The sequence below is a fragment of the Pterocles gutturalis genome, unplaced genomic scaffold, assembly GCF_000699245.1.
Source record: "Pterocles gutturalis isolate BGI_N339 unplaced genomic scaffold, ASM69924v1 scaffold10395, whole genome shotgun sequence".
Taxonomy (NCBI): Eukaryota; Metazoa; Chordata; class Aves; order Pterocliformes; family Pteroclidae; genus Pterocles; species Pterocles gutturalis.
In genome coordinates, this window is record NW_010138393.1 from 40,149 (window position 1) to 53,934 (window position 13,786).

Consider the following 13,786-nt stretch of genomic DNA (forward strand, 5'->3'; position numbering starts at 1 on the left):
AGGAATGCTTTACAAACAAATGGGAAAATCTAAATCATCCTTTCCTGGCTAAAAGCAAATGAGCGGATATGTAATAACAGGTCTTTGAACATAAATACCAAAAAGCTAACTGGATCAGTTTATTACTTTCTCCTGGTTCATCCGAACAATTTCAGTGAAAGAGGATTTCCAACTTTCTTGTCAAGTTTGGTGCATATATATGTTAATTTATTTGAGAGTCCTTAATTATCTAATGTCATTAAAACCCGTTCTGGAAAAATGCTGGTGAACCATCTTGAACTAGATGGCTGGCCACCTCTTGTATTACATCTCCAATATGTTATAGTTAAATTATCAGGGTTAGGTGGCCATACGTTGCTGCAGAAAGCATCCGATTTGTTTTCTTGTGCCTTGGAAGCCGGTTCTTAAGGCGAAGTTGATTTTAGTGCTTTGGAGCATCGTTTCCAAGGGAGCAGCACGTAACCTTTTTCCAAGTTTATAACTGCAGCGAAGTTCATCATGACCAAGCAGCTCTCCAAGTGGGTGTTACCGAATCTCTGATTCTCTGTGAGTAAACACAAGATGCAGTTCTGATCGCTCCTTCTGCAAATACCATTTTTTATTTTAGTGGCTTTTTATTTCAGTCATACACCGTTGCTTAGGCTGGCATCAGCCTTAAAGTAAGCGAGCACATACAGAAGTTATCTTCACGAAGCCGGCTTTCCCAGTGCCGTTTTGGTTTATACTCAGTGGTTGCCTGAGTTTCAAAAATGCGGAGACATTCCAGTCAGGGTGGTGGCAGCTAACAGAATTGCTGTCTTTGACCTTCTGATGCAAGTTTAGTAACTAATCTGAAGAATAATGAACCGCAATTAGTGAAATCTGCTCTCGTATTCAAGTGTGTTTCTCAGACAGCACATAAAATAATTGAAAGAACTTCCTGCTCTCTAATTAGTTAGATTGAATTAATTTGGCATAATAGGATTCTTTATGTAACTAGCAGAACGGCTTCCGATGAAGCTGTTTATGTACCTAAAAGGTTGGTTTCTGATGAAGCTGTTTATATACTTTTGAGTTAGAAAATGCCTATTTTCTCCATTATCCCATGCCTTTAAATTAATTGCCAGTAGTCTGTAAAGAAAAAAAGCCAAGAACTTAAACCTTTTTGGATTGCTGGAGTTGCTTTTTATTTTCCTAGTCTACTCTTTGAAAACCTTAGTACCGCAGTGTGCCAGATTTAAAGCCTTACCAGCCCTTATTGCTGATGGGGAAAAGTTTCAAATGCTTATTTAAAATATGCGGGTGGATGGAGAATCAGTTTCATCTATTTGTGCTTAGTTATATTACGTGCATGTTCTTGAAGCCTGTCTTTTTTTATTAACATGCGGAGGCTTTCATAGTGTGCACTGAGCAGAGTTACTGTTCTTTACCTTCTGACCCTGTTGATCTCCAGGAACTGCCCCTGTAATTACATTTTAGGGCATCATTGGGTGCTGACATTAAAAATGTACATATTAAATTTCAGTTTCTGTTTTTTGACATTGCTATGGCAGAAGCAAATTCCTCTGACCAGTGTGCATTTGGTAAGTGGATTTTGGTCACCTTCATACTCGAGAACCTTGTTGGGTGCTCACGTGTCTCAGCCCATGGCTTAAATGAGAGATCTTGAGTCATAGCTATCTTAAAAAAAAAAATTAACTCTTTGAATTTCCATGTGCTAACGTAATTAATTTTTTTTTGTGGTGTAGAAATGCAGATGTGACACATCGAGAGGGCAGCTCTCAATTTTTTCTCTTTCACCTTCTGATGCAGACATAGTAATTAATCTTAAAAAAGAATGAAACGCAGTTAATGAAAAGCTATCTAAACAGACAAAACCCTTTTTTTTTCTGGCAGTGCATTAAAAAATAACAGTTTCATGGATGTGCACAGTGCAGAGTGTAATTGCTAGAACTGACATTCCTTAATCAAATGTAAATAATGTGGCCTCGGAGAACCTTCTTTAAAATCTCAAAGGCTTTTTTCAGAGTTTCAAATAAAAAAAAAAAATCATTTGGATGCTATAATCAGCATAGCTCAACAGATCCTCTGCGGCCAGCTGAGCTCGTGTGTCTAGTTCTTGTGACTGAGTTGTTAGTGTTCTGATTTCTTTCTGAGTCCAGTTTTCCCTATCATCCTCATACAAATAGTTTTTAATGAGAATGATTATGGAAAACTGGCTTTTAAAGTTCTTACAGAAAACCACTGAAACTTCTTTATGAACTAAGTTGAAAATCATTATGAATTACCCTTTTAATCTGCCCAGACCTAGGAACGAAGTAATTTAACAGCACAGAAAATAGTATGGTTAATTTTGCATAAAGTATATTAGAAATGTAGAATTTGAAGTATTATTACAGGATAAAATGTTCCACATCTGGAAGGTGGAATAAGAGGGGTTTGTTTGGGTGAATATGTAAATGCACAGTGTCTTTAGAGAAGAAAAACACCAAAAACCCCATGAACTTGTACTGGGTTTCAGATCTCCTTTTGGAAGATCTCCTTTTGGAAGGCAGGAGATTTTATATTTAAATGATTAATGACTTTTAAATTATTTTAAAATTGAGGGCAGAGAGGCATATTGTTGGTGGGGAACGTTTAAAATGGATTTATCTTTTTTGGCTATGTACTAGGGGATTCAGAATTCTTACTGAATGCTGTGTATGTCTTGTGAAAGTATTTTACCCCTGGTGCTCTAAACTGATTCAAACCTACATTTAATGAAGCCACTGTTATGCCCTGCTGCAGAAGTTTCCAATAGCTGCTTTTAAATGCTGATGTGAACATAATACTGTCAGTGTGACAGTCCTTGAGCTCAGTCACTCCTATCTGCGGACGGTAAAGCACAGACAAGAGCGGTGGAAGTTTTCTGATAATGCCTTTTAGGATTGCACCAGCCCTAACCTTGGCTAGACCGTATCTGCAGGGTGATTCTTGTATGTGCTGGCCATTCTGTTAACTGGCACTGAACTTTCTGCATATTGGGTGTTAACGCTGAAGGATTTTCATCCAGAGACGCGAAGTCAAAAGGCTTCGTACCAAAGTCATCAGTCACCCTTGTCAGAAGCATTTTACAAACTGTTTAATGACATTGAAATACCAAATGTTTTTGGGATTAATTCTGGGGCGACATACGCATTTGGTTTTCCTGCTCAAGCTCACCAATGTACCAGGCTGGTCTCCAGATTGCTCCCATCACTAGTAACAACATGGCTTTTGGTTACCTCCAAGTCTGTGCAAACCAACCTCCCATCTGACCAGGAAATAGGCTCTCGGAGAAGTCCTTATAAACTCGCTGCACAGAGTAGCAGCTCTTAAGAAAAAGACAATTTTTGTTCGACAAAGATTTAAAGATGCTTTAAAGTGAATTGCTTTCATGTTTTCTCTTTTCCGTATTTTGTCAACTAAATTGTGCCAAAAATTATCCCTGTAAAAGGGTCGTGTTTTACCAGCGGGTAAATATCTATGTCTAGTTTCGCAGTCGCTATCTGCAAATGTTTGATGACAGAATTTGGCTCTCGATTCAGAAATATTTTTCATCCAGTAAATGTCTTCACAGATAGTCAAACACATTGTTTTCAGTGTCCCTCCAAGTAACTTCACTGCATTTCCTAACAAAGATCTGTTTTCGTACCCTTGCTACCCCCGTGGGGGTGTTTCTGCCCGTCTGTTTCTTGTCAACACCAAAGTTGGGCAAGTGCCACTTCTCAGAAGTGCTTTTTTTCTCTGTGTTTTTCTAAACATCACTTGGCAAAGTTATTGTAGTTTCGAGATTTGTCATCCTTTCAGGAGAACTTGATGAGGCATGATTAAAGTGTAACGGTTTTATTTCTTTTGCTATTTGATATCAACTGGGTTTTTAGATTTCATGGATTTACAGGCTGCAAGACTGAAGGTTTTTGAGAGATAAAAAACCCCAAGTAAACACTTTCCTCTGTTTATTTGTTTTCAAGGGACAAAAAGGAAATCAAAGCAACTGAGAAATATCTTTAAATACTTTTTCTTATTCCAATTCTGAGTGCTTATCTCTGGATAATAATGCCAGACGTCGGAGCACTTCCCAGAGATGGCACGGATACTGGGAGAAAAGGGGACAAGAAGATGAGGTCGTGTTATGGTGCCAGTGTGAGAGCCTGGAGCTGGCTTTAGCTCCCGAGACAGGGTCTGCTGAAAAGCCTGTTTCCCTGGTATATCAGATCACAGACAGTAGTGTGGAAGCAACAAGGAGAGTGTTTTTCCTTTGCACAGCTTTTTGGAGATGCCAGAATGCAGTGCTTTTAGCACTGGACCATGGAGATATTTAACCAGGATAATTTTAATTCAGGAGTCTTGGCTTCTCACTGATGTTCAGCTGCACCTCTGCAAAAGGTTTAAAGTGCTATGTAAGTGCCTGCCTAGGGATTAGCCCTAATGCCTTGTGACTGCAGATATTTTGTCATTAAAAGGTGATATTTAATAACTTGGCTTTGCACTGCCAAGATGGACCAACCCAAGGTTCAAAGATGGTTAAAGAGAAGAGAGTAAGTGTTCTGCCAAATACTCTGCTCCCTTTAACACCGTGATAAGCCTCTATTAAACCTTCAATTTGCAGGGTTTTCTCGTAAGAAAGTTTAATCCCTCTCCTCTCCAGTCCTTGTTAAAGTGAAACACTTGGCTGTTACGACAATCAAGTTACCCTTGCGTGTCTGAGTTAATACTTTGGACGAGTTGGAGTACCTGCGCACCTCATTGCTCTAAGCTGTCTCTGGATCGCTCACAAGTCAGTACTACAGTTGCTTTCAGGTTAATGCTTCTGTCTAGAAGTTTGCCACTTTATTCCAAAGGAAGCTGAAGTTCTGGGGTACAAGGTGTCTGAACCACTGGGTCATGAACCCTAAAGTTGTGCTTATTTTTTTAGATTCATTGATTTGTTCTAATTTGGGTCACCCTCTTCTTGGAGTGCATGTCATAGTAAGGAATCAAAATGCTAATACATTATGCACCCAAAACAGAGCCAGTTTGCTCTGAACTTCAGTGGTGTACTTCCAATGAGCAGGTTTCAAGACAAGCAAACCGCCTCTCTTCTCCTTTTCTTTATTGACCTGGAGCATCAATGTATTTACAAAAACTTATTTTGATCCACTGTGAAGCTGTTGGGGTTTTTATGCATCTTTTATCTTTTTATTTTTTACCTTGAACAACTGTGTTTTTATTTCATATCTGGCAATCTCTGTATAAATAATAGCTGTTTTTCTCCCCCATGTTTGTTTATTTTTTGGACACGATTAGTCGTGCATCTGCTTTACTGTGCTTAGAAAGGATGCAAGAGAAGAGTACCTTACTCTTCAGCTGGAGAGTTTCAGTTCTTTAAACAGATTGTCGAGGTCTGGAAATAGCTCTCTCAGAGATGAGCACTGCTTGTGTATTTCTACAGAACAAGTTCTCAGGTCCTTTGGAGAAAAAAATAAAAAAAGCCGACTGCTCCCAAATTCTATAATATGTCATCCTTAAAGAGCTCTATCCCTGAAAGTATGAAATTGCATTTGCGGTGTGTTATTTACCGGTGCTAGAGAGAGGTGTTTCTGCCTTTTTCCGCTCTCTCCTTTTCTTCATCCTTCCATTTCCCAAGGTTCTCCGTGGAACTGGTAGTCCCTTTCCCTCCTGTGTCAACAGTGCCTGGCAGCCCAAGGTGACAGCTTAGCCTACGATTTATAGCCAAGGGTCACATTTTGCTGTTATAGCCTTAGCAGAGTGATTATTTCAAATCTTCAACATAAAAACCTGAATCCAGAGCAACTGAGGGGCATTTATTGTCAATGCTTTCGCACCAAGCCCCATGCTATAAAAGAGAAGGTACTGTTGAAACACACAAGGGGTTCTGCTGGCACAGGACCAGTATATTGCAATTAGCAAATGCCATGGGTAGTCTTCACTCGAGCAGGCAGTGGTGATGCCCTCTTTGAAAAGAGGGTGCACAGATCTTGTTTCGAGATTCCTTTTTGAGTTAAAGCGAACAGTGCTAAAATCTAAACTGAATTAAGACACTGGAGATGGACTGAAGCTGAGGATTTCACTAGCCAGACCATCACACCCTCCGATCTCTCTATCATCTGGTTACTCAGTGGTCTCTGTCTTTGACCAACCGCATAAAAGAAATCTCTGTACACTGAATTGGTACTTGTCGATGCTTGTGTGTTAAAATTCGGGATGCCTTGGTTAAAGTTTTACCTCTTTGGAGTATGTCATCAGAATGCAATAAGATAGCAGTGCTCCATCCTTTCGTGACAAAGGTTTTATTTGTGATTCTAAAATTTCCAGTATAAGTTTTCCTGTTTACCAGTTTGACAGTATTTAATCCTGTAAGTGAATGATGCTCTGTTTTCATATTCCTGCAGGCTCTCCCACGAATTATGGTTCAGTCTGCCACTATTGACGCCAGCGCTGCAAGGATAAAGCAGGTAAGCACATCCCAGGATGTGACGGTACAAATTTTCATATTCATGTGCCTGGAAACCAGAGGTGGCAAAAGCAGCCGCTGGGTTGGCTACTCAAAGCCTGTTGCACTTCTGCTGCTGCTTCACTGTGAGACAATGAAATGCCATGTGTGTTGTGCTGTCTTTTCTTAGGTCCTGGTAAAATCTCCCCCTGTATCGCTGGTTACACTTTCATATTTGAAAGCCTGGTTAATCATATGATTGCAGTAGCAGTTAACTAGCTAAAATTTAGCTGTGTTGCTGCTTCAAAAGGCAAATTGCTAGGCTCTGACGCTTTCTATAAACAGAACGTGTCTGTTAGAAATCCTGAGCGTTGAGCTCGATTCGCAATTTTACATTTCAAGCCAATTCTTGATATTGGCGTGAAAAAAAGCCTCTTGCTAAGCTGGAGAGAAAATAGACCCTATGATCTCCCACAGTTCAGCGGAACTTCAGGCTTATGAATCGCAAATCAGCCTTCTCCCCCTCTGCTTTTATTGTCTTAGCAAAGTGTGTGTTATCTAAACACTTAAAAGGGAAAACCCAAAGAAAGAGCAGAGCTCAAGAGTCTGCATGTAGATCATCCTCTCCATAGAAAAGCTAAAAATATGTTTTTAATCCACAGGAATATTTCAAAAAACTTCCGTATTATATTTCACTTAGCAAGAGCAAGCTAGCCTTTGGTTCTGAAATTCCTGTAATTCAGTCAAATCCCTCTTTCTTCAAATGCGGCTTACATGGAAAAGGCACTTCAGATTAAGGTGAAAACCCTGTAGTTTGGGGCACTTAACCACTTGATGGGATAAACCACAAAATTTTGAACAGTAAACAAAAATGTGCACCTGAGAGTTAAGACAGGAGATGTACAAATCTGCCATCCTCCAACCACTTTTTTTTCCCTTTCATATTAGCAGCCTCCTCCCTCCCTTCCTCCCAAAGAGATTTAGAGACATCCTAATCTTTTAGAGTACATGTGCTGGCAAAAGATATTGATCTATCAGATTTAGTAAACTTTACAGCCAAGAAATACATCACTAAAATGGGCTGTTAATCTCATGAGGTGCAGTTAATTTCATACTCTGTAAGTGTGTGGTGCTGGCGGCATTGAGGTGGGAATGGCATTTGGAAACGGGGACATAAATGACAGTTTAGTTTGAGAGGGATGATTTATCAATCCTGAGAGTTAAGCCAAATAACTGAGAGAGACTTATAGATCATGGCTCTTTCACATTTCATATAAATCCTGCTATTCAAACAGCAAATGACCATTCCTGTAATATAAATAATTTTTCAGTAAATATTGGGGAACGTATTTCTTTTAGTTGACACTTTTCTTATTAATGGAAGAAATGAGCTGACAATCCTACCAGGTTTGCACAGCTGACTTCGGATCAGCTTGCATCTTTTGGAGATTGCGGCTACACAGGGATTTAGACAAGCTGAAGGCCTTAGAACATCCCAGAGGCTTTGTATCTATCCTTTTAGCCCAGAGGTTTTGGATAACAGATCCACAGTACCTATCCTCTTCTGTTTCAGATTAACCAAGAGGAAGTAGTGAGACAGCCATTCGAAACTGCAGTGCAGACGCCTGAGGCGGACAAGAGTCCGGAAAAGACACCCAAAGTGCCTTTGCAGCAGCCCACAGGAGACACCCAGGCGCAGGACTCCCAGGAAGGACCTCCAAGTCCTCTGAGTGAAGCCTCCAGTGGGTACTTTTCTCACAGCGTCTCGACAGCCACCCTCTCTGAAGCCCTGGCAGCAGGAAGTGATGCTGTGGCTCAACCAGGAGGTCAAATCCCTGCAGTGAGCGACATCCCAGCTCCCGCTGTGGCTCAGGTCTCTTCTTCGGACATGGCAGGGCACTCAGACAGTTCTTCAGAAAGCTCTCTCAGTACTAAGAGAGAGAGTCTGCCCGCCTTCAGCCTTCCAAGTGCTCACGCAAGACCTAAAGACAGCACTGAAGTGAATGGAAATGATGCTTTGAAATCAAAATCTTGCACATCTCCTGTGACTCAGAGTGAGCAGGCTAACGATGCCTCTGTAGCCACGGATGAAAAAACCTTTCTTACTACCTCCACTCCAAGGAAGGAGTTGTTATCCAAACAATCAATGGAGTCAGCAGGACAAGCTAGGAAAAAAGAAATGGTTTCTGGGGCTTCAGAACTGGGGTTTCCCAAACCACAAATTCATCCCGACCAACTGTCCCAGCCTAGTGTTGCAGCCTCCCCTTTCAAAATCCAGAAAGTCAAGACATCAGAGCTCAAGTCCTTTACAAGCATGCTGGGGACAGATCCCACGTGTTCACCCAACACAGAAGAGCAGCAAGAAGGAGAAAAGAGCACGTCTGCTGCCCATGGACTGAACCATAATGGATCAGAGGTGGCAGAAGAAAAACTAGAGGTGACTTCTGACTCCGAAGACACCAATGACATTCCCGAGTGGCTGAAAGAGGGAGAATATGTCACAGTTGGGGCAAACAAAACAGGCACCGTTAGATATATCGGGCCCACGGACTTTCAAGAGGGAACATGGGTTGGTGTCGAACTGGATTTACCTTCAGGTAAGATATGACTTAGGCTGGGGGTAAGGTGGACAGCATGTCAGAGTTTGCAGTGTCCATTGTAATGCTGCTTTTTGATGAGGAGGGCGTTCATTAGCCATTACTGGGTGCATTTTGAGAAGGGGAATATGAAAGATCTTTCCCTGCACAAGAAGAAAGGAGGATGATGGCTGGCGTTTGTTCTCTGCTGGAGCTTCAGGCTTTGTAACTCCTTTCCTCTGCAGGTTCACGTCCACTTTCCTGGGACTTGATTTCTCCAAGAGCAGGCAGGACTGGGGGAAAACAGGGCGTGCTAGTGGAAAAACTCAGGAGGCAAGTGGTAGATAGCGCTGCCTTTGATGGTAAGAGGGTTTGGTTTACCAAAGGCGTGTAAAGCTCCTTATTTCAATCCTTTTAACCAAGTCTGCAGTGCAGGCTCTGGTGGGTGACTCAGCGCGTCCCAGGGAGTTGCCCACGCTTCTCTCTGCTGCATACGTCCCTGGGATTGGAGCTGTTCACCAAGATAAATGCTGAGCCAAGGATCCAGAGCTCCCATTACATGAGCAGTTATCATCCCTAAATCAGCTAAACTGGATGGTGTGTTTCCAGCTGGTTTCAGAAAACTCTCTGGAGTTTGCCAACTCCCATTACATGAGCAGTTATCATCCCTGTGCATGGTGTGCTCGTAAAAGCTAAACTGGATGGTGTGTTTCCAGATGGTTTCAGAAAACTCTCTGGAGTTTGCCACCCCCGAAAGCAAACTGTAGCTCTGATCCCTTTGGAAATTGTAGACCAGATTCTCAGCCCTGAATTCATGCCTTATTTAATAAATAAATAAATAAATATATTTAGACCCATTTCAATTTTGGAAAGTCACCTTCCCTCCCTATCTGGCTACTCTGGTCCACATTCCGAATACTCGTAAGCTGTTTGCACATTACCCGGTAAGCATCAGCTTCACTGTCCATGGAAGAGTCAAATGGCCACAAGATTTTTGGTCTGTTGAGGACTCAGCTGCAGATGTTACTGCGTATTTTTTCCCCGTGTGTTTCCACAACTCAGAAAACCAACTCAGAAAACTCCTTCCCTCCTGATAGTTTGCTAGTGCATCTATTGCTGAGCTGATTATTTGACACTTCTGGTGAAATGAAAGAATTCCCCTGAATAGCAAGCAGGGGGAAGAAGGAGGTGGAGCGTCCCATTCAGAGCAGCTGTCTCCATGCAGTGGCTTTGCTGGTGTTCAGCAGTGAGGTAAACTGGTGTCACTGCAGCACAAACCTGCAGATAGTGGTGTCCAAAGAGTCGGATTCATCACCTGGCATGGAATTAGCCAATCTCACAGGCCAAGTCGAGGCGTGGGTTTTATTTCAGAGTTGCTCAAGGCTGGGTGCTCGGTGGCTTTCACCTGAGGACAGGTCAGCTTTAACTTTCTTTGCCAATTTGGCATCTCAAGTCCGTATGTCCCGCTTGTTCCTTAAAATAACGCTAGGCCCCTTTGTTCTTTTAATTACTACTCGCCTAGTTTTTCTTAACTAAGATCCACAGAAGTTAGCCTGACCTAGATCAGTATCTAGGATCAGCACACAACATTTTCCAACACCAGGAGCCACCTGAATCAAGTCCAGCCTTCTGCTGTCGCAGGCAGCTGCTTCCTCTAGTCTGAGGATTTTACCAAGTTCAGATGTAAAACCAGCTGATGATTTTTTTTTTTTAATTTTCACTCCTGTGGGAAGACTGCTCCCACTTCTCTACTTCTCTGGTAGTTGGAAGACTTTATATCGATAAGTGTATCGATCTTCAGATTTGTTTGCTCTCGTACGAGTTTTTTCCTCTAGCGCCCATAGCGCTCCCTCCTCTTGGGCGTTTACCTTCGCAATCTATTTATGGGGAACGTTGTTTTCCCTCTCAGCATCTTCTTCTTGCTTTCTTCTTTTTCTCTCCTCCTAGTAGCACACCATAGGTGCAGAATAAAAGCCATTTTGTCTATCATCTTTCTTTCTCTTCTTGTCCAAGGTAAGAACGATGGCTCGATCGGAGGGAAGCAGTATTTCAGATGCAACCCAGGCTACGGATTGCTCGTCAAACCAAGCAGAGTTAAAAAGGCCACGGGACCGGCGAGACGGCGGAGCACGGGCTTGAGGTTCCCAGGAGGAGCCGCCGCCGAGAACAGGAACCGGCTCAACCTCCAACCTGGCTTCGCTCACAGCCCTGGCGAAATCCGAAGGAGGATCCACACTGCGACCAGAGAAGAGCCAGAAAAACGCAGAGAACAGGAAATCCTGGGCAAACTGAGCCAGCCCTACCCACCGCAGCGAACACCGCGCAACGCAGCCTGGGGAGCAGGTCATCTCGCTTGGGGAAGCTCAACCAACCAGGGGAACTTGTAGTTTGCAGCAAACACTAATGAAGGGTTTTTTCTCTGCTTTGGGTGATTGACATGTTAATTCTTTGCCTTGTCATGGTGCTGGATCTACATCCTTCGTTTCCTGTTACAAGTTGTGACGCTTCGGGGTACGACTGATGGCAGCCGGGAAGCTCTGCTCTCTTCCGCCTTGCAGAGAAGGAAGAGACGCATAAATTGTTCCAATTCTGGCGTGGCTTTCCTACAAAATACCACCCACGCACCAGCGCTTCTCTGTGTGACTGCCAATTCTAAAAAAAGAAAACAAACAAACAAAGCTCCCCAAAATAACAGTTCTTTTCCAATTTCATAAGAGCTGTATCCATATCACGTAACACATGGTGAAGAGGCAAGGTTATAACGATTCCAGACAAGCAGAGAAGCGAACAGAAAACTTTATTTGGAAATAAGGAACCAAAAACCCCCTTTATTTAGAAAAGCACCAGCTCTTTGGTGATGGGACCGGGGACCAGTGCCCATTTTGATTCTCTGTAGCTGATTTTTTGGGAACAGAAGGCCCATGACCCACTCCGTAATATTTTTGACCTCTCCTTTTTTAGGAGAGAAGGGAGTTGAGCCAGTTTGCTGTCTGTAATCTATTTACCGTGCACTCTCACCATGACAGGATCCCCTCTCTTAGTTGTCCCAAAGGACGGCAGAACCTTCTCGTTGGCTCTGTCCTTTGGGCCACGATGGTTTTTGCAGAGATACCAACACTTACGTGCTTTGACATTCCCACCCAGCCTTTGGAGACGCTTGGATTTTTACAGTGATGCAAAGCAGAGGGTCGCTGTCCTTGTAACAGGATTAACCCAGTCTATTTATTTTAATTTATAATTTTAAAAGATGAAATGTTTGCGCTTTACAATCATCCACCACCTGACGCTGTTGCACAGAGGAGCTCGACTAGCACCGTACCGCCCGTCGATCCAAAGAGGAGGTGCCTCTGTCGCCAAACCGTCCCAGTGGCACGCGAAAGCAAACCCGGATAAAACAGCTGAAGAGTCGTCCCCCAAACTAATCTCTCTCTTGAAAATGGGAGGTTTGGGCTGGCTTTTATAAAACTTGATTTTATTTTTGGTAACCTTTGCTAGTTTTTAACTGCCTGGGGCCCAAATGATATATTACTATACATGCGTGTGTATCTACATACATTCGTTTTCTAACAAATCAAGAAAGGCCACAGACTTTTATATTCTGAGCTGTTTCTGTCTTGTTTAGTCATCACAGGGACAGCTTGAGATGTTTTATCTACACAGGGAATATTTAAGATGCTAAATTAACGATTAAACTTTAATACGTATCCAGCCTCCGCCCGTGCTGCACGTGGGTGTCTAAGTGCCTTAGCCATCTGGCTCAGAGGTCCAAGGGAGCGATCCATTGTCATCAGAGGAGGTAGGGATGCTGAGCGAAGGAGCTAATTATGCTGATTTACTGTAATTAATATCATTTATGCAGAAGGAATAAAATTAAAATAGAAACTAATCTGTAGCAGAAATAAGTGGGATGGGTTACACGCATAGTACTGCCAGGGATTCGTCTGTCCTTTCAGCTTTTTGTAACTAGTGTCAGTGTTTCCTAAATTTTCGTAAAGAAATCTTAATATAAAATGTACAGACCAGCTTTTAAAGATATTTTTAGTGTACAGTTTTTCCTCCTTTTCCTTTGCACGAAACTCCTGTCTGTTCAAGCCAAGACGATGGGAGAAATTTAGTAATAAAAGAATTCAGACGCTAAACTCCTGGTTTTTAAAATTGTAGCTGTTTTTGTAGACGTGATTCATGCCACAAAACGACATTTCGTTTTGGGGTAAGACGAGTCTTGCTGAAGAAAGACCACTCGCTAATTAATCCGATGCCTCTTGTACGTTTGTAAAATCTAAGGGGGCCCTGTAAGTTTTCTAAACCCCATCTTTTCCGTTTTGCTAATTGCACTTTGTTCCGATGTGCTGCAGGAAGTTACCCAATGGGAAACAGCTCCCTAACCCAGACTTGGATTTTTTTTTTTTTTTTTTTTTTCAGTCTCAGCATTTCATTTACTGGATTTAGGGATTTCTTGAAAACTTCTTGATGTTTGCTAGGTGGCCCCTTTGGGGGAGATATGAAGGGAAGAACCTGTCCAAGTCCTTTCGAAGCTTCTTACCTTGCGCCGCTGTCTCTGAAGGGTGGAATTCTCCGGGACCAACGTAAAGGTATCAAAGGCGCAGGAGTGAAGGCGTCGAGCAGCAGGCGGTTGGGTTAATAGTTCACTGTTTATGCAGTTTGAACAGAACACGCTCGATGCCACCTCTGGCGTAAATGGTCCTGGAAGCAAACGTTTTAAATATGACCGGTATGTTTTGAAGCACCAGAGGATGATTAGCGTGATGCTGTGGCT

At 42.5% G+C, this 13,786-nt stretch overlaps 1 protein-coding gene across 1 annotated transcript in view; it reads left to right on the plus strand.

Annotated features, from left to right (window-relative positions):
* LOC104468754 (kinesin-like protein KIF13B) overlaps window positions 1-11,301 on the plus strand; it is a gene marked incomplete at its 5' end in the record, with an annotated part of 49,622 nt that extends 38,321 nt beyond the window's left edge. Inside the window, 4 exon segments of the mRNA XM_010082991.1 lie at window positions 6,393-6,455; window positions 8,007-9,030; window positions 11,023-11,179; window positions 11,181-11,301. Coding sequence (XP_010081293.1) covers window positions 6,393-6,455; window positions 8,007-9,030; window positions 11,023-11,179; window positions 11,181-11,301 — 1,365 coding nt within the window.
* Window positions 11,302-13,786: the final 2,485 nt, after the last annotated feature.